Source organism: Triplophysa dalaica, chromosome 2, assembly GCF_015846415.1.
Source record: "Triplophysa dalaica isolate WHDGS20190420 chromosome 2, ASM1584641v1, whole genome shotgun sequence".
Lineage (NCBI taxonomy): Eukaryota > Metazoa > Chordata > Actinopteri > Cypriniformes > Nemacheilidae > Triplophysa > Triplophysa dalaica.
Window position 1 is genome coordinate 1,740,190 of NC_079543.1, and position 20,458 is coordinate 1,760,647.

Consider the following 20,458-nt stretch of genomic DNA (forward strand, 5'->3'; position numbering starts at 1 on the left):
AGCTGTCAATTTGAAGTCAGGTGCTCTTTAGATCATTGCACAGTGCCACATCTCTACAATCATTGAAAAGTCAATGACAAAACGTGCATGTGTTACCTTCTCAAAACATTTCTCCTCTCAGTACTGCGCTCTCAATAAACAGGTAACATCTTCATCTTCAGACAGCAGTGGAAGAAGGCCTTAACCATCCAGAATCCCCCTGCCTCAGGCCCATCCGAAATCCAACACAGTGTCCCTCTGAATTCAAGACAGAGTCTACCTCAGAAACAATGGTCTGTGCTGGGAGAGTTTCACACAGTTACAGTCTAAGAGAACTTCTGTGGATTGACACTGACCTGGGAAACAGCAACTCCACAGAATTTCCTTTGTGTGAATTTCCTTCCAGTCTGATGCTCCAAGGAAAGAGATTTACCTTGAGGGCCGTAATTGCTTTCAGAGGAGGCTTAACCCAGGATGCTCTTGGACATTATGTGGCCTACTGTAGGAGGCCTCCATGTTTCTGGGAGTTGTATGACGACCTGAAGAGTGGAGTGACAGGAGTGTCAGAAAAAAATAAAATATGCCCACATGCTGTGTTATACACAAAAGAATGATTACATTGTTTAAAAGTAATTTTACAAGTACAGTATTTTTGCTGTATGCCACCAACCTTTGTGTTCTTAGTCCTGTTTGGAGAGTCTAAAACTGTAAGTTGGGCTTGATGATGTTTGTACTCAGATCTGTTATTCAGTTTGGTATTTCTGAAACATCATTAAGAGTTTATAGGTTTAAAGTGTTTAAAGATCTGTTATTTCTGCAAATAGATGTTGGATAGTACATGTTCAATTTCACATTAATTAAATGGGTTAGTGTTAGAAATGCAACGTGTTCACTTCTTTGAGCATCACTGTTTAAATGTTTGTGGCTAATATAGTAAGCGCTGGATAGGGGACAATTATGCAGGACCTGTGTGATCGTTATGACTATCAGTGGACAGTCCAGGCCAATCAAGCTCAGGACAAAATTAAAAACAAACCTTTGTTTACAAAATTCTTGCCTTTCTTAAATGTTCGACATTTTCCAGATTCTGCAGTGTATGTAATGACCACCATATATTTGTACAGTATATACAACCAGACTATGTTAAATATGTAGAAAGTGTAAGAATATTCTAAAACCTATCTTCTGGTGTGTCTCTGGTGTGTATCACTGGATACAGCATTCAGAATCAATTCAAGGGTTTATTGTGAAAAGGTAGATTAACCGGTGAGGGTGGATCTACAATAATAAAGAAACAATTAGAATGACATGTATTGACAGTTATGCACTAACAAACTACGACATACAATACTATACAATTGCAATATATTCATATACAGAATTATATTCATATCTAATAACTTATCATCAGCCTTACAGCAACATGATGTCTGAAAAACAATTGAGGCTACACGGATGGACATACTACAGCAAAACTTCACTGCAATTTCAATAATATAAACTGAGGTGAATGCGCCGAGTGCACTTAACCCAGCGAGTTTAGGTCTTAACGCCCCATAACAATGGAAACATGACATTAATTTATAAAATAGTGTCTATAGCTGATTAAATTAATAAATATCTTTGAAGAAACGGGTACTCACTATCATTCAAAGACGTACACTACACACACATTCATTTGTTATTGCTCACGTTTACTAAACATGTGCCTCACCTCGCGCCTCTCTAATGATTGGCATGCGCGTCTTTTTATTGCGTGTACTTTCACATACATTCATTTTACCACAGCTTTTCACACAACAATATAAAGTACTAAGTAAAAACACTTACCTTGGCGTTTGCGTTTCCACACATTCTGTAATCCGCTGTGTCCTTCTAAACTTGAAAACGCAGAGTTGATAGATAACAAATGTGATTTGGCGGGGCGTTTTGGTGTTACCTTGATAAAGTTACCTCAACTGTATAGTTACAATAGTCGAAGAAATGATATTTTTATCGGCACAAACGGAGCACAAACGATTGAGGCTATTTTGGATGATTTCGGAGCATGTCAGTGGGCTGATGACGTCATCGCCTATAATTCAATGTCTAATATTAAAACAATTAAAGCAGCACAAACGGAGCACAAACAATTGAGGCTATTTTGGATAAGTTTGGATTATGTAGGGGGGCTGGTGACGTCATCGCCTATGATTCAATGTCTAATATTTAAAAAAGCGTAGCAGCACAAACGCAACTTTTCGCTGCACAAACGGAGCACAAACAAGCGGCACTATTTTGGGTGGTTTTGGAGCATTTCGGGGGGATGAGTGACCTCAGAATGACCTAAAGATATTCTTCTAATATCTGAAAAACGGAAGCAGCACAAACGAAATTTTTTACGGCACAAACCAGCACAAACGGAGCACAAACGATTAAGACTATTTTGCAAATGTTTTATGTCGGGAGGGGGGCCAACTTCACGCAGGTGCGATATACCTCTCAACATATAGTTGTGTACCTAATAGATGATGTATTTTTGCATCAAAACCCCAGAAGCGAGTTAACATTTTACCACGTCTGCTTCCCTCACCCCAAAGTCTCTGAGTTTTTAATGTGTTTTTGGAAAATCACCTGAAATAAAGTCGGCGGTTAATAAAACCTCTAATTATTTTCACATTTTAATCTATGACATAAAATACACCAGTTATAACCTGCTCGTGATTTTTTAACCTCTGTTGTGTCTTCAAAATGGTACTTGCTGCTAAAAGCGACTTCCTTTGGCAAAGACGTGATCGTGCATATGCTGACAAATTATGGAACATGGGCTCAAATCTCTACAAACATTGTTGAGGATTCATTCACAGAGTACTTGCTCACCAGGGAACACGTTTTAATAAAGTTTGAGAAAGTAGTCGGATGATTGGTGGTGGTGATGTTGATATCGAGCGACCATAGTGTAGTCTCATGTTAGCTTTTTACTTCTGCCAATTGTTTTGGGTTTAAAAAATAGCAAATATTGTGTCAATCAGATTATCTAGATTAACAAACGTTCATGATATTTACACACGTTTTGTCTATCACAGATCTTATTTTTTGCCATCTTCTTAATGTCTAATGGAAAATTGCATGGGTTTTCGATCGAAGGAACCAGAGCGATGTTAACTTCTGGGTTGTCATTCAATAATGTGTCATCTCTGAGGTGATCAATTGCAAGGAATTTAGGTATTTCATCATCTACAATTAACAACAACAGATTCCAACAGATTATTTCATCAATGTTATAAATGTTCAGAAACGTATAAAATTGTGTCAGTACAACCCATCAGTAATGCAAACAGAAACTCATAGTTATAATGACACACATACAACATATCTGTGGGTATGTTTTTATTCCATACTTTAAAAACTGTAAATAATCTGATTACTCAATTACCAAAATAAAAGATTTGGGCTTTCACATGTGATTCAGCATCCTGCAGGAAAACCGCCTTCCCTCCAGTCGCATTCAGCACAGATTCTGTCCCCCTTTCGTACAGCTACCTGGACTTCTGCCATCGGTGAAGTCAGATGTATATCATGATTCTTCTGCCTCAGTCCCTCAAGCACATACTGGATTCACAAACACAAAATCAGAAAAAATGTGAAAAACATATGGACAAGAGAACAATGATAGTTTATGTATAGTAGACGTCTTCATGACTTTTAAGAATCCCACCTCATCAAAGTTCTTTTCGACCTCAGTCACATTTGGTTTCCAGCCATTGTGAACTCTGGGTTCATCAACAGATTGCTTCAAGTCATAGTCAAAGAACAGAAAGTTTAGGACCACCTGAGACCAGAGAGACGGGAGACGGAAAACAAATTATTTTGACAAATATCTGTAAATCTCAAAATTGAAAATTGAAGCACTTAGTGTAATCTATGGATGACCCCGAAGCGTCAGAGATTCGACGATTCGATCGGAGGAGCCTGATTTGACTACAAAATCTCACAGTCGAATCTTCGCAGATGTGTTACGAAATAAGAATCATGCCATTTTGTTTATATAGGGGTGCGCAATGTCTGATTTCACATAGATAGGATTTCCCCCAATAAGTGAGCAGGCTATTATTATAAATGCAATCAATACAATGTGAAAAGAATGGTTTTTTAACCACCCCTGTGACAAATTTAGGCTAAGTTTTACTTAAATCCGTGACCTACACAACTAGCATCTTGGCAGCAGGGATGTAATATTATTTAACAATGTGATACTTTGAAATGATTAAAGATGATCCGAAAAAAGTTAAAGTAAGATGTGCCAACAGCTTATGTCTCACTCAACACTACAAACATGGCCTTATAACGGGTAAGTTTCAAAATAAGATTCTGGGGAAAGACTAGAAGACTGAGCTCTATTTATTGAGGCCTATATATAATGGCGTATATACAAATAGTTTACAATATTGGGACCAATAAGATATATTCCTCTCTTTAGGTCCACCACATAAGGAGAATAAACCATGACAGAATTTCTATTTTAGGGGAACTGTTCTTTTAAGCATAATCAGAATATCCCATGTGAGATGTTAATGTTGTCTTCATGTTGTGTACAGTTGAACATGTATTCAAAGATGCTCAATTGTATAAATCTGTTTGGGTTTATTGTTACCTGTGCAATTGCTGTGGGGATTCTTGTCCAACCTGAAGCTCCAACCACCATCTTGACCCGTTTGTGTTTTGGTTGCGAGTTGTCCATTATTATTGTGGGACACATGGATGAAAGTGGTCTTTTACCTTGTCCAAAACACAAGTACACAATTACATCGCTGCAGTTGCATGTGCAATGTTGTGTCAAAATATGGTGGAACACATGATGGAAAAATACACTTTATTGTGCCTTTGGATGTCATAATCCGAAAGCAAAGAGATTTTATCTTCATTTACACAAAGTGCTGTCATTGAAGGGACACCCCAGACTCACTTGGTCCTAGCTTTACAAATGACAATGACAACATGATGGCCACATATCACACAAGTATATATAACACAATAAGGGACTTCAAAACAAAAGACATAGAAACAGATCACAACACAGATACATGCAGAACCCATATCACGCCCATTACCCGAATGAATAACAATAAAAGTTCTCACCTGGTTGAATTATGTTGTTCATATTAATGTTCTTTCCTTGTTCAGGACGGCTGAAATCCTTCATCTGGTTATTAAAGATGATGCCTGTTGTGGGAGACATCACCTTAGAGCCAAAACTGTACGAAGACAAAATCAAAAATGAACAAAACAGTATTAGCTGTTTGATAATGTAGTCAAGTCAAAAGCTGATCAGTTATGTGTGTCTTAACTTCCTTTAGCAAAACAATTGTACTTTAACCCAGTAACAACAGCGTCAAGAAACTTTTTTTAAATTTGACATCAAAATAAAAGAGTAAAGAGCTCAAAGCAAACACTGACCACAATAATGGTGCAAACAAACATTGATTCACTTCCATTAACATTCAGAATTCACACCTTGACTTGGTCCCACCTCCTGTATTTCAGTGAAGTTTTGACAATAAATATTGTAAAAATGACAATAAAGTTGAATCATCTAATCATCATCTTTATTTAATTTATTCATCTATTTTCATTATTATTTTAGAAAGTCCAGTCATGGCCCAATGTATTAGCAGTGACATTAATGTTCTGTTTTGAAAAGTATATGCTTAAGCTGTTGTGGTGTTCATTCACATGTTTCTAGATTATTGTACAGAGTGATCCGGTGCATTTTAATTATTGAAAAAAAGTCATTGGTTGATGAAGTATAATCCAGAATTGTCTCTTACAGATCATTGATGCTGCTGGTGACGGACACAGCACTGCCATCTTCTGCAATGATAGACAGATGAGACGTCCCAGAGTCGTAAGGTAGAGAGATGTCTTTCCCATAGTAGCTGTCAGGTTTGGTGGTGGTGTCGTCTATCTTACTTCTGATGCTTCTTGCAGTTTCGTCTGAAGTCATGTTTTCAATGATCTGTAATAAAAGATAGGACAAACTGAGTGAAAAATGGCGGGGTTTTGGCAGGAGAAGAACCCAAACGCAGGCAGCAGTGCAAGCAGCGCATACATTTTAATAATATGAAAAAACATGATGGGAGTAAGGAACATAACTAAAATGTAAACATGAAACAAAGACTTACCACAAGGGGGCGAAACAAGAAAACAGAATAACTGGACATACTAATAAAATGACAACGATAAGCCTAAATAATAACACTACATCGAAATACGACAAACATTCCACAATGGAGGGTAATCCAACAAGGCAGGGTTGCAGAGACACCAGTATAAACAAAAGCAAGTCCACTGACTTGAATCTATCATCTCTTGCATGGAGGTCCATTCAAATTTGTGCAAGGGAACTAAATATTTTTTTTTAAATAAATTCTTTATGCTGTCCTGTGTTCACGTGGACTTTGTTTTGACAGCTCATCATCACATGCTCTGATGTCACTGTGGTGTTTGAATCCGCCCTCTTTTCACTATATTAATTATAATTAAGCCTCATGTTTTACCTTCTTTATCAGAGACTTGAGTTCAAACCCTTGAGTTCAAAGAAGTTAAACTTACATCAGTGATTTTGACAAATTGAGGATCTCCCAGTTCACTCTTTCGGGCGTAAGTGAAGCGGAAAGCCTCAATTATACGATGATATGTCAAAATCTTTCTCTCTTTTGTCTGTATGCTGTTGCGTGTGATGTTGTAACCTGAAATGAAAAGGTTTATGTATTGGACTGAACAATAAGAAAAGTTAATCCTTGAAGGTTCACACTAAGTACATTGTGTCCATCATAGGCGCCGATCCTGTGGGTGCTCCAGGGCTCGAGCACCCATGGAAATTGGCGAGCAGACACGGAAAAACGGCATATGTTTCTCAATCAATTTTAACCAATCAAACGGGCAATTCGGGTGCCTCTCTAATTGATACATCCTGCTCATCATAATTCAGATAGAGTGGTTGACATTGCAGTAGTGGGCGTGGTTAATCGCTCATTATCGTTGCGATAATGTCAACTCGTCTTTATATTTTGCGTACAAATGGACCGTTTCTTAATTAAAAGGAAAACTTCGACATCATCTAGTGATGACAAGAAGCAGCAGGAGTAAAGGCGGAAGGGAGAAGCAGAACTCTCAAGAAAACTGGAAAAAACATATCCTGGATAGCATACAAGGCTTCCACAAAAAAGGTTTTTATGAACTCTGCTATCAAGCAAAATAAATGCGTGCCCCATTCCCATTGACCACACACGAGCTAGAAAACTATATGGCGTTTGTAAAAGAGGGCTTTTCTAGCTGGTTGAAAGCACTGGAAATAATTAAATTTAAGCATATTAAAATGTTATCATTTGCTCAAAGAGGACCTGCTTGGGGCCTGTGGGGGTGGGGTTTGGGTCCAGGGACGTGGTGATGTGCCTACTCAGAGCACCCTTTGGCGAAAAAAGAAATCGTCGCCTATGGACTCCATCACTAAATCGTCACTCACTTACTTTTTCACTCACCGTCGAGTATTTTGAGGATCATAGCGAGCACGGGTCCACCGAATGGAGCACTAGGAACATGAAATATATAATTCCCCATAGTAAAGTTTAATGGGTATTCATGCACCCTTGGTTCATAATCCCGTAGATCCTCAGATGTTATTATTCCTCCTATGTCACCACAAACCAAACAATCGAACAGTATTGATCATTTTCATCATTATAAGCTTCCGTCAATCATGAACAGAGTGAAATAATATCATGTAGTCACCTTCGGCCTGGACGTCCTTCACTATTTTCTGACTCAGTGATCCAGTGTAAAAGACATCTGGTCCTTCATTTGCTATGAGCTCATATGTGTCGGCTAGTTTGAGAAGTTTTATCATATCATTTTCCTTAAGGGTTTTATTATTTAAATCACAAAACACGTTGCTGAAAAAGAAACAAAGACAAAGAGAGCGTGGAAAAACAAGGGGAATTAAACTATTAATGGTGAAGAAGAACAATTCAGAATAACACAATTATAGAAAACAGTTTACTTTATTTGATTAGCTTTGAGTTTATCTCATGTTTATTTATTTTTATTCAGCTTTTGGCTAATAATTCTTACCACCATGTTGTGCTATTCGCAATCATTTCACTTGTCTCGCTGAGGGCTTCAGCCATGGCTTTGCTAATTTTAACACCCTTGCGTGCCATCTTTATACTGGGCTGAAACAGATCTTTCCATTCTAGTCTGCCGTGTCTTTTGTGTGCCATCATGAAACCCCGGAGTAGTCCTGGAACAGCGATGGACAATCCTCCTGTCACCAAAAGCACAGAAGGGGTTCACATAAGAGGAAATCATCAGGCTGTTAAACTAATAACTGTTTCTGTTTTTATAAAATCACATTCTGTGTTGTGAAATCATCATGGATGTTGGATATGGGGACATGTGGTTTACCTGATTCTGTTTTCAGGGGGTCTTTTTCAAACATGTTTGCTGATGATTTCTGTGGAGCAGTTTCTCTGGCATCGATTGTCTCAACCTTTCCTGAAGGCAATTTTTTTCAGAAAACAACTCCATTTGATAAAATTATGAAACATTTAGAACAGAAACTTTGGGCTTGTAAGCTATTTTTATGTTTTGCTTTAAGGGCCAGGTGGTCAGAATGATCTTTCCAGGTTGTTCCAGCATTTTGTTGTTGTTCTATTGACCAGCAAAGGTCCAGATTTTCATCCCACATTAAACACAGATACATATGGACACACTAGAGAAGACTGAACTTTATAAAGATGATCACTGTTGAGGTTCGACCAATCATTCGTCAATGGGAAGAGGCTTCATTGACCATATTTAAATGAATCAAGCATATTATTTCTGGCAGGTCACGTAAGTCAAGCTCTAATTATCTGATCCTCATTAATCTATAGAAATATGACACTATCACAGCTTCTTTTTAAAATTCATTCAGCATCTTATGTTGCTGAGGAGCAAATTACCCTCCTCTGTCCCCAACTCCACTTCACATTTAGAATCAGGACACGACTTTCTGCAATTCCTTTCAGCATTTCTTTAGTCGAGCACTTTGATCTCATCTGCATAATGAACTTAATCAAAGTCAGTGACTCAAACTACAAGATGATGATTTCAATGACCACCGATGACCATCAAAAAGTATTTCAAAGGCACCCAGTTACGTCATGTTCAACAAAGGGTGAAGAGCCCAACTCAAGGAAACAATGATAGTGACTTTTTATGATACTGACCGGAAGGACCCAGATGCAGATAGTGGGTTTTTGTTGTTATTGTGAATCAACTATTAAAACAAAAACCCACTATGGAGCAAACACAAACTCAATAAAAGGGTTTAAAACAAAATACTACCAACGAGGGGTCAAACCAAAAGAAGTCCAAAAAACAAAGCCCATTAGCGAAAAAAAAAGAACTGGGGAACCAGACGCAAGAATAGTCCACACAAACTATAATGAATCAGCACCGCAAAGAGAAAACAGGGACTTGATATAGGGGAACGCTAACGAGGGATAATTACATGGGGCAGGTGACAGGAATAATACACTAAGGGAAAGATGACGGGGAAACAAGGGGGCGGGGCCAAAGCAGTTCACAGGAGGACACATGGCCCAAAGTCACAACAAATGCCACGTGTCTCCACACATAACACAACAAGCACGAAAGACATGGTAGTGTAAGGACTTTGTCCACATGACTAGAAATCTCATGACCTGAAGGACAGAATCATGATATTACGCCGGCCCTAGGGACGCCCAAGGTAGAAAACTGGAAAAGGGAAAAGACAGACAGAACAAACACCACAAACAAAGAACAAAACAAACAAGAGGGAGCATGGATGAAACAATAAAGGGGTTGGGGTTCGCAAACAAAAATAGCATTAACGGAAGGGGGGGTGGGGGAAGTTACGTTGGAAACTGGAGCTGTGGAAGGTGCCGCTGGGACCGGAGCTGTGCTTGGAGCCAGAAGGACCGGAGCTGTGGCAGGTGGTTGGGATACACTACCCACGAGGGGTCAAAACAAAAGAAGTCCAACAAAGTCCACACAAACTGAAACGAACCTTTCACAGGACAGAGAGAATGAGGGCTTGATAGAGGGGAACGCTAACAAGGGATAATTACATCGGGAAGGTGACGGGAATAATACACTAAAGGAGATGACTGGAAACAAGGGGTGGGGCCAAAGTACGCTACTGGAGACATGTTGCAAAGTCACAACAAAGGCCACGTGTCTCCACACATAACACAACAAGCAAAAAAGACATGATACTGTTACGACTCTGTCCACAGAACTAGAAAACTCAAGAACAGAATCATGACAGGCTATTGTTAGCTGGGAACATTCTTAAAACACTAAAAAACTGGACCTTTTGAATGTTTTTATAACATTTTCAAAAACATGAAAAACCTATAAGAAACATTATTCAAACAAACTTTTGTTAGCTTGGTGTTAGCTGCATATTCAAATGTTTGTATGTAAGTGGAAGTTTGGACATGGAGTTTCACACAACTGACAACCACAATCTCACAATAGGTACAACTCTTATGTCTGGTTAGCTACCTGTAGATGCATCGTATATAGTGAAGACCACTCCTCCTCCTATTCCCATATTTTGAGCGCTATACAGACCCACACACAATAGAGTAGCAATAGCTGCATCAACAGCTGAGCCGTTCTTCAAGATGTCCCTGTCAAAGATCAATAGTAGGTTTAAGAAAATTATCCAGTTCTGATAATTCAGATTTCTCATTTCTCATGAAATGAATCATGGGGATAGAACACGCAGAGAACATGTCCCCCTCACGTTCAGATGAAGATGATTCTTTCCCCCACACTATTCGACACACTGCCACCACCATTCCCAACCACGTTCTCTGGTTTGTTACATAGATTTGAGTGAACTAACATTCAGACAATCACAAGTGAGTGTTAAATGGCGAATTGTCTTTTCTGAACGCGTATTGGTCTCAAACACATGGAAGCTGGAACACCCCACTATTGCGTACTGTTGCAGCGGCAACTTAAAACGGGGCACTTGGCACTGAATAATAAAGGTATGTTCTACATTTACACATGTTGAAAACAAGCTGGCACAGTGCCGATAATGTGTGCTAAGAGTATAGTAAGGGCACTATTTGGGTTGCAAACCTGTGTTTTACACAGCAAAGTTCATTTAACTCTTTGTTTTTTGCTGTGAGTTTATTTGAGTTCACACTTTTACAGATTTAAAGGAACACAAAGCATAGTTAAGGTTAATGAAATACTCGAATTATCTTGAAAATACTAAACTTTTGTCAATTTTTAGACTATGCATTTAATGTTTTTATAAATATACTTTGAAATCCTACCTCCCAACCTGAGAGCAATCCCCGGCATCTGCAGCCACTGCTACTTTAAGATAGCAAGAATCGTTGTTGTTTTTTGTGGATATATAAATCAGACCTCCACTCACACTGGCAATCATACTGGCAATCACACCAACAACTCCCAGAAATCTGGGAGTATAGATTAAGATGCTTAATATTTGTTACTCAAAAAAACATGTAAATAAATGAACATCATGCATTATGTAATAAATTTTGTTACTTCCACTTCAATCCATATAACGTTTAGATGGACCAGCGTGTTTTATGTTAAATTTAGAATGTCACATGCATTTAAACTAGGCCCAGTGCCCAAAAGATTTGCATCTGCTCGATGTGCTGTATGCATGCATGCAATGTTAAAGCACTACATTTTACTTTGGGACCCAAAAAAAGTATATTATAGTTTTATAAACAGGATGTGGTGATAAATGCCTTAGTCCATTGATAAATGCCTTTCAAAGTCCATCATGGTAGACATAGAAATACCTTTTCTTCTGATAAAATGGTGTTTCTGGAGGTCCAACTCCTGTATTACCCATCAAATCAGTTGACTGTTCTGTAAAAAAAAAATCTTGATCTTTATAGTCAACATAAACCAAACATTAAATCAGCTCCTTAATGTTTTGTCTGCTGAATCTGATCCGGTGCTACCTATCACACAATATTTTAACCATATGGATCTAGCAGGACCCGATTACAAGAATATTTCAGGAGGTACTTAATCCTCAGGGCAAATTGAAAAAATATATGTTTTCCAAAATGGTCGCTGCACACTGTGCATAGAGGATTATTTAGATGGATTCCTTTGGTGTATGGCCACCAGTTTAGAGCCCGCTCGATAGATGACCACAACTCCAGAGCCCGCTCGTGAGATGACCAATAGTCCAGATCCCGCTTTTAATAGGACCACCAGTTAAGAACACGCTTGCAAGATGACTGCTAGTGAAGGACCGAAAGAAGGCCACCTAAGATCCTCCTTAGATCCCTGCCTCAGCCAAGATGGCTGCCTGTGAACCCCTGCATGCACTGTTACTACTGCAAAGGCTGATTTTAACCTGTTTATGCTTTCTGTTCTAGCCCTGTCTGCAACACCCTGGCTCCCTTTTCTGCCTGTTCGCCCTTGATGCTCTTCACCTCCACCTCTAAGACTGGGGCTATGTCATGTCCATCAGCAGAACTGCTCTTAAGCTCCACCATAGGGCAACACAGACATTACCTGAAATATCAGTTCACACTGAAGTAACCATAAAACATGGGACCCCATTCTTCCTAGAGGGCCAATGACCTTCAGAGTTTTGCTTTTAACCTAATCTAACAAATCAAACACACCTGAACAAACTCATCAACATATTCAAGATCCCTACAAACACTGACAGCAAGCAATAATTAAATCAGTGTTAAAATGTGTTGAGTTGTCAATGTTAATGGAATTTAATTGATATCACTTGTACACCAGCAATTAAATGCATTGACATTTTAACAAAGCAACAATTATTGTGATCAGTGTTTGCTTTAGTTGATCTCTTGACTCTTGTCTTTCGATGCAAAGTTATGTATGTTTTCTATAAGAGTGTGCTGAAATATGTTTGGTAAGACAATGGAAACTAAGATCTTGTGGAATCGGGAATCAGTGGTTATTCTCATTGTGTGGTTCTGTTAGTAATTGCACATTGTGACATTTATTAATATTTTAATAATTTGTTGTACCACAGTTTGAGATTATTATAGTTCTACAGCTATCAAAACTTCAATGAATAAACAGAAAATCCTGATAGGGCTGACTCAATTAGACATGAAGAATCAGTCCATGAAACTCAACAATGGTGACAATCAACACTTCGTGCTGCAATGCATGCTGGATAACATCATCGTGCAATACACATTCATGACTCCCAGCCAGAGGTGGACAATCCTGGGGCCAAAGAGTAAAAGTCCTGCCATATTTTTGTTTCACCCATGAACTCAGCAGCTGATTTCACCAGCGGAGGAACCAAAACATTGCTTTCAAGTCACAAGCAAGTCTCAATTCCTCAAAGAGTTAAAGTTAATGAGATGATTAAGTGAGTAATTAAATGATGATTGAGCATTAGTGATGAACACCTGCTGTTATTGAGATGTTGATGTTTTATTGGTTATATGATGTCACCATCATGGAGATCAGTGTTTGCTTTAGTTGGACTCTTGACCCTATAGAAAGCTTTAGCACTGTATTATTTCATGTTCTCTTATAAAGCAGAGAGATCAGTTCTGTGAAGTGTGTAACTCTTCACTTATTTCTTATGATGAGTTGATCTAAAACCGAAATGTTTACAGGCAAGATATTTCTTTTAGATCATGATCATGTTTAGCATAATGAACACTGTGCACTATGTGTTTAAACGAAATGTTTATATAAAGGTAACAGTGAGAAAATTCAATAGCAATAAAGCACATGCTAAATTAAAACCTTCTAGACAGACATCAAGAACCAGCATATGAAGCTCAACAAAATGCTTCAAGGTGCATGCATGAAAAACTCCCATCATGCAATGCAGTATGACTAATAATTGTCACCACTGTTGAGGTTCATATGATAAATGTTCATGTGTAAAAGACTGATCCCAATATCGAAGCTTTATCGTGTCATTGATTTAGGAGGTTTTTATATCCAAATGCAGATCATAAACCTAGAGATTAAAACCAGAAACACAAACTATTCTGTTCCTTTAAGATTTGATTCAGCATTGAACAAATGCTTGCAATTATTTAAGAAGCAAGTATCTTTGATTAAATAAGACATTTATATAGCGCTTGGTTGTGTATTCCTGTACACCTAAAGTGCTTTATAACCATATGTTGGGAGTCTGTGAGACCTCCAGTGCGCTCAAGACATACCAGCTATAGGTGGAGAGGAGAGACAGAAACAGAGCCACTTCCTAAAAGGCTCAAGAGCTCAACTAAAGCAAACACTGATCACAATTATGGTGAAAATGTTTTTTTTTTCAGCTGATGTCATCCAATGCTGTGGCTGAAGTCAGTTGTAGTTCTTGTGTTTCTCTTTTCTTCAGTGATGTTGATTGTTAACAGCAGGTGTTCATCACTCAATCATCATTTAATTACTCACTTAATCATCTCATTAACTTTAACTCTTTGAGGACTTGAGATTTGACTTGAGACTTGCTTGTGACTTGAAAGGAATGTTTTGGTTCCTCCGCTGGTGAAATCAGCTGCTGAGTTCATGGGTGAAACAAAAATATGGCAGGACTTTTACTCTTTGGCCCAGGATTGTCCACCTCTGCTCCCAGCATTCATTGCACTTGATCTGTTTATCTAAATTAGCTTGATGATCGTCACCATTGATCATTTGTTCATGATGAGTGTTGATGTCTAAGAATGTCAGTATTTTAATTTTGCTAGAGTATCTTTGCATGTATGAAGAAGAGCAATCATGTTAGTCACGAAGAATTATGTTCAATATTATTTATATGATTATTTCCAATCTTAATTTATAAATAAGAACATTCAAGGGTCAAGAGGCCAACTAAACTGTTTACAACTGGTATTTTGTGAAAGTTCAACATTGGTTAACAACAGTTTAACATTGATTCAATGATTGTTGCTGTCAGTGTTTCTAGTGATCTTGAAGTTGTTGAGGAGCTTGTTCAGGTGTCTTTAATTTGTTTGATTAGGGTTGGAGCTATTCTCTGTAGGACCTGGGGACCCCTGCCATAAGCCATTGCTGGATTCATTACGACTCATTGTATTCACCTGTGTGCCATTAGCCTTGGAACTGCACTCTTAACTAACTCTGTTAATTCAGTCTGTCTTTGCGAGGTCTTGTTAGTGTAGCACCCTGCGTTTCCTAGCATTCATATTGTGTCAGAAACCTTTAGATTATTTTCAGTTTTTTCACCTCTGCTGCCTTCCCAGGCATTTCCTGTGATTTCGTCTGTAATATGTTTGCTGCCTGCACTGATCTTGATCCTGCCCTGGCCTGTTGCTGGAACTTGTGTTTTATAAACATGCATTTTTATCCAAAACCCTTCGGGCGGTTTCCCACAGAGGGATTAGTTTAAACCAGGTCTAGGCCTTAGTTAAATAAGGATATTTAAGTAGTTTTAAAATAAACTACCATCCATTACTGGTGTGCATCTCGAGACAAAACAAACGCACTCAAATATTTTAAGATATGTCAGTGTTAGTTGTTTTCGTTCAAGACTCCTCTAACATTTGAGTTAGTCTTGGACTAATCTTAAACCCTGTCCGGGAAAACGCCCCTTGGTGTCTCAGAGCAATTTGTAACATTCCCAGACTGCTTTCACACCACTAGTTGATCTTGATTATCAGGGGCGGACTAGCTATCTGGCATAACGGGACGTTTCCCGGTGGGCTGCAAACACCTAGGCCGAAATGCAAACGGCCCAAGAACCCCCCGACAGATGGACAAATTAGAAACGTGAATCGGACGCATATGCACTTAACGCAGAAAACAACCCAACCCGCACCCCCAGTCCAATGGAATGGATGGAGGGCTGCTCTCTTCCAAGAATGCCAGGGCTGATTTTAAGTTGCAGTCCAGCCCTGTTGACAATTACACGTTATACCATTGATTACATGAAGACCAGATATGATTTTCGAAGGAAAATTAGGAAAACACAACTGCGGACACCCGGCTCATGTGGCAAGAGTTACAGTACACCACAGACTATCAGCGTAAAAGCAGGTGTGAGATCATTGAAGGCCTGAGGTTTGAATTCTTGCATCCTTTCAGGCTTCCAACATTGAACCAACATGCAGCGATTTGGAAAGTAAACCTTCCAGAAAATAATCCCACAAAAAATGCCCCAGACATCCCTGGACACGTCTGAACCTGCTCAGCTGCTTCAACTGATCTATTGCAGAAGCCTAAAGTCTCACCTGTTTGAAGCACCACCCTCTTATCACTGCCCCAAAACAGTAAAGCAGTCTGCCTCAATGGCTTCTGGCTCATTGCACTGACTCCAATAGTGAGTGATGTAGTTCTTCAAGAGAACCATCCAAAGGTTTTTCATCTCAGATATTTTGAATCTCATGCATATAGATTGATAAGATCAACAGAAAGACACTGTCAACTCAACAATACCCACTGCTTTTATACATTCAGAAATTTGTAACTGTGTACTTTTGTGGGTTATCACATCATTTTCATGTCTTTGCTTGTCTAGGCTGCTAGAGGATTCCCAAACCAACAATTTCATTATATAGTGTAACAGTCCCAGCAAGCAAAAAGGTTTGTTCCATAGACCACTCCAGTCCACGTTCATCCCCACCCTGAGTGTTTTGAATGTCTCTCTAAATAACACATGAGGTTAATGAGTTAAATCATGTTGAGTTAAGGAATCAATCATCACTTAATTATCTCATTAATGATGAAATAACAACAATAATCAGTGAAATAAACCAGAAATAATAAGAAGTCACTGTAATAGTGTTTAGTGTTTCCTTCAGTCGGGGTTTCACCCTTGATTCAATATGTGAAGTTTGTTTTTAGTTGTAATAGTGAGTTTCTGAAGTACATTCAAAACATCTTGACAGAAGATGAAATGAATTGTTTCCCTTTAGGTGGTAATTGCATTAGAGGTCATGATAGTCAAATGCAGATGTGTTTTGTTATTGTATGACTAGGTCAGGTGAAAAATATTGTGAAGGATTTTTTTTTCTATTCTCTTAGTAGAAAAATCACCTGAACAATTCAGACATCAAGAATCAGCTCATGAAACTCAACAGTGGTGACACTCAACAAAAGAAAGCTTTATGCTGCAATGCATTGTGGGTAACAGCCTAGAACAGAACTCCTCCATGACTCCCAGCATGCATTGCTGCATGAAGAAAAGATCCAACTCAACTTTGTCACCATTGTTGAGATTCATAAGATGATTCTTGAATTTTGGCAGTTTAAACAGTAATTTAACATTTCTGGTATTTCCATCCAAACTGTCAAAACAGAGATGCAATTTAGGGACAAATACGTCTAATAAATAACACACCAGCACTCAAAGTTGTGCAAATTTTCCCAACAACAAGAAACTAAATCATTTTCCTTTACTTGGTTGCTAGATTTGTGCTTCAGAAAACTTCTCGTATAAATCAAGGGTAAAGACCAACTAAAGGAAACACTGAACACTATTATGGTGACTCTTATTGCTCATGTTTTCTTTAGTGATTGTGTTTGTTAACAGCAGCTGTTCATCATTAATGAGATAATAAAGTGATGATTGATTCCTTAACTCAACCTGATTTTACTCATTAACTTGTTCATGTGTTGTCCAAAACATGCCCTGTACCAGAGGTGGACAATCCTGGGCCATAAAGTAAAAGTCCTGCCATATTTTTGTTTCACCCATGAACTCAGCAGCTGATTTCACCAGCGGAGGAACCAAAACATTCCTTTCAAGTCACAAGCAAGTCTCAAGTCAAATCTCAAGTCCTCAAAGAGTTAAAGTTAATGAGATGATTAAGTGAGTAATTAAATGATAATTGAGTGATGAACACCTGCTGTTAACAATCAACATCACTGAAGAAAAGAGAAACACAAGAACTACAACTGACTTCAGTCACAGCCTTGGATGACATCAGCTTAAAAAAAAAAACATTTCCACCATAATTGTGATCAGTGTTTGCTTTAGTAAACAGTGATTTGCTTTTTCATCTTATGTGCAATAATAAAGTTCATGATGAGATCATTATTTATGAATAATTCAAATTTACTCTGTGAAAGAACTACACTATAAGCAAACATTTACTAACACACTTGAACACTCATATGAACCTCACCAATGGTGACAATCATCAAATTGATTCAGATAAACAGATCAACTGAAATACATGCTGGGAGTCATGAGTGATTTTTTTACCATGTTACCCAGCATGCATTGCAGCATGCAGCTTTCTTTTGTTGATTGTCACCATGGTTGAGTTTTGTGTTTCAACAATGATTCAACATTAATAGCATTAGTTAACATTTAAAAATCAACAGTTTTTAACATTGATTCAATAGTTTGTTCCCGTTAGCTTTTTGTCTGGGGGTCCCCTATATGGTTGGAGAACGTTCTTAACGTTCTGTAAAGGGCCAACCAAATAACTTTCCCACATTCGTTAAAAAACTCCACATCATGACCATATCGTAATATTATGGAAATATATTCGACACCAGCAGGGATGTTCTGAGAATGTTTTCGGAACAAAACAGGGAACGGTGCTGCCATCAAAACACATATCAGATTTTTTACACTGAACTGCAATTTTAGAAGGCACCTAAACAGTACATTATCAACAGTAACACATAAACAAGTTACCAAATTATTATAAAAAACAAGGATGTAATGTAGATCGTATTGGTTTTACCTCCAACAGCTTCTGCTTCTGCCATGAGGATGTTTAATGGTCAGCGAGGAGAAAATGGAAATCACAAAGCACAATCTGCCAAGTATGAGTCGCTGCAGGTCGAAAAACGTCTCAGTTGCTTTTGTAACCTCAGTTCCCTGAGAAACAAGGAGACATTGTGTGAGAAGCTGATGCTGTGGGGGTTATCCTCCAATCACTAGCCTCCTGAAGCTTAAAGATTAAAACACTTTTGTAGTGGCAAACACAACTAAGATACAGCGGGATCAGAAATGTATTGTTATTTCATCACTGTGAAATTATTTACATTATTTTTGGCTTTGATATGTTACAATTATGTGGATGCTCAGATATGACACTGATTAAAGAGAAGAACGCATTGTTATGGGCAATTAACAGAATAAATGATTTTCACAAAACTGTAACATTTCTGAATCAGCTGGTAAAAAACAGCTACATAAAAAACTCAACGGTTTCAAGGTATCCAGAGGTTATAAAACCCCGAACATGTTCTGTTATACTGTTTCTTAGGTATGACTAGTGTTTAAAAAAATATATTAGATCATTAATTCATGTAATTGATTTGATATTTATGTAAAGTAGACATTAAATTATAATATTTAAAAAATAATGTTAAGGCTTTATTTTTCCTGACAAACATGTTCTTTGTGTTTTTTTTTAAATGAAATAAATTGTGTTCAGTTGAAAAGTTTTTGTTTGTATATACAGACATTTGAAAATACACATTTTAGTGTTGTAATGGCAATACCGCAATGCCGTGAAACCACGTTCATTTTTGCGTAAGGTTATCGACCCGCCAAATACCGCCCCATGCCTACATAAATGCAATGCAAGAACTCCATGACCTACCCTACCACAAAACTGCAAAACCAAGATCACGTGATCATTAACGAACCGACCCTAAAAATTATGCCAACTTTCCAAAAAGACAAATGATGCATAAATATGTATAAAAAAATTAAAACTTGAATGCTTTCTATTAAATTTATGTCACATTTTAGAATGAATAAATGTTCAAGTAAAGCATAAAAGGCAGTGGTAAATATTCTGTGTAGATGTGAATTTTAGATTAGGCAAATTACTTTCTCTCTAGATTAAATGCATGAAAAGCTTATTGGGTGTTTTTGTTTATTTCCTTAATTTGATTCAACACGTGGGTTTCAAGACACGCTATGAGCAGACGAGGAGCAAAAACAACACATCACTGACAGAGATATAAAGTCTACAAAAACAAACTAAGCACTTGCTGTAATGTGGATTGTGTTGCATCTACCTGTGGATGTGATGATCTTCTGGATCTGTCGTGGCTCGTGCGCGTATCTCAGGTTTGCAGAACACAGTCTGATCCGAATAGATCCGGTTAACGTTAGTTTCTCACCTGCAGGAGCCACTCGACCCGCCTCCTTTAGCGCATCCGCATGTTACGTTAACAGTCACATTGATATACAGATACACTGTTATCGTTCAGTACACCGTTGCACATATTTTTAAATTGCCAATGGTAAAGTAACGTATCTATTGGAATGCTATTCTTACGCACACAAACAGACGGCAGACAAACACATTTTTAAGACTTTTACTTTTTCAATAAATCAAGGCTTAATTTGGAGAGATAAAAAGGCTTGCTGAACCGACAGGTGGATGACATCACATTACCGCGAGAGAGACGCGTTTGAATCACTCTCGCGGATTCAAATGTGATATCATCCGCCTGTCTGATG

The 20,458-nt window shown here is 38.1% G+C and overlaps 1 protein-coding gene across 2 annotated transcripts; it reads right to left on the minus strand.

Annotated features, from left to right (window-relative positions):
- Window positions 1–3,335: 3,335 nt before the first annotated feature.
- On the minus strand, window positions 3,336–20,406 carry LOC130437316 (glutathione hydrolase 1 proenzyme-like). Of its 2 annotated transcripts, XM_056768655.1 has the most exons (15): window positions 20,011–20,406; window positions 18,720–18,856; window positions 11,844–11,913; window positions 11,340–11,486; window positions 10,552–10,679; window positions 8,422–8,511; window positions 8,089–8,281; window positions 7,750–7,910; window positions 7,500–7,649; window positions 6,571–6,707; window positions 5,787–5,974; window positions 5,098–5,213; window positions 4,613–4,737; window positions 3,677–3,790; window positions 3,336–3,570 (listed from the first exon to the last, which is right to left on the minus strand). In XM_056768655.1, exons 2-15 carry the CDS (start codon window positions 18,742–18,744, stop codon window positions 3,427–3,429), a joined length of 1,788 nt encoding a protein of 595 aa, XP_056624633.1. In that variant the 5' UTR covers window positions 18,745–18,856; window positions 20,011–20,406; the 3' UTR covers window positions 3,336–3,426. The 2 variants fall into 2 exon arrangements, with proteins under 2 accessions (XP_056624633.1, XP_056624642.1); XM_056768664.1 differs by lacking the exons at window positions 11,844–11,913; window positions 18,720–18,856; window positions 20,011–20,406 and having other exon boundaries at window positions 11,348–11,802.
- Window positions 20,407–20,458: the final 52 nt, after the last annotated feature.

Bases quoted from the DNA above. Each gene is read 5' to 3' on its own strand.
- LOC130437316 (XM_056768655.1), bottom strand. From the start codon at position 18,744: ATGGCAGAAGCAGAAGCTGTTGGAG. The intron at 8,512-10,551 runs GTAGCTAACCAG...AATTGCCTTCAG, and splicing joins TATATACGATGCATCTACAG to GAAAGGTTGAGACAATCGAT. The intron at 8,282-8,421 runs GTAAACCACATG...TTTTGGTGACAG, and splicing joins CCCCCTGAAAACAGAATCAG to GAGGATTGTCCATCGCTGTT.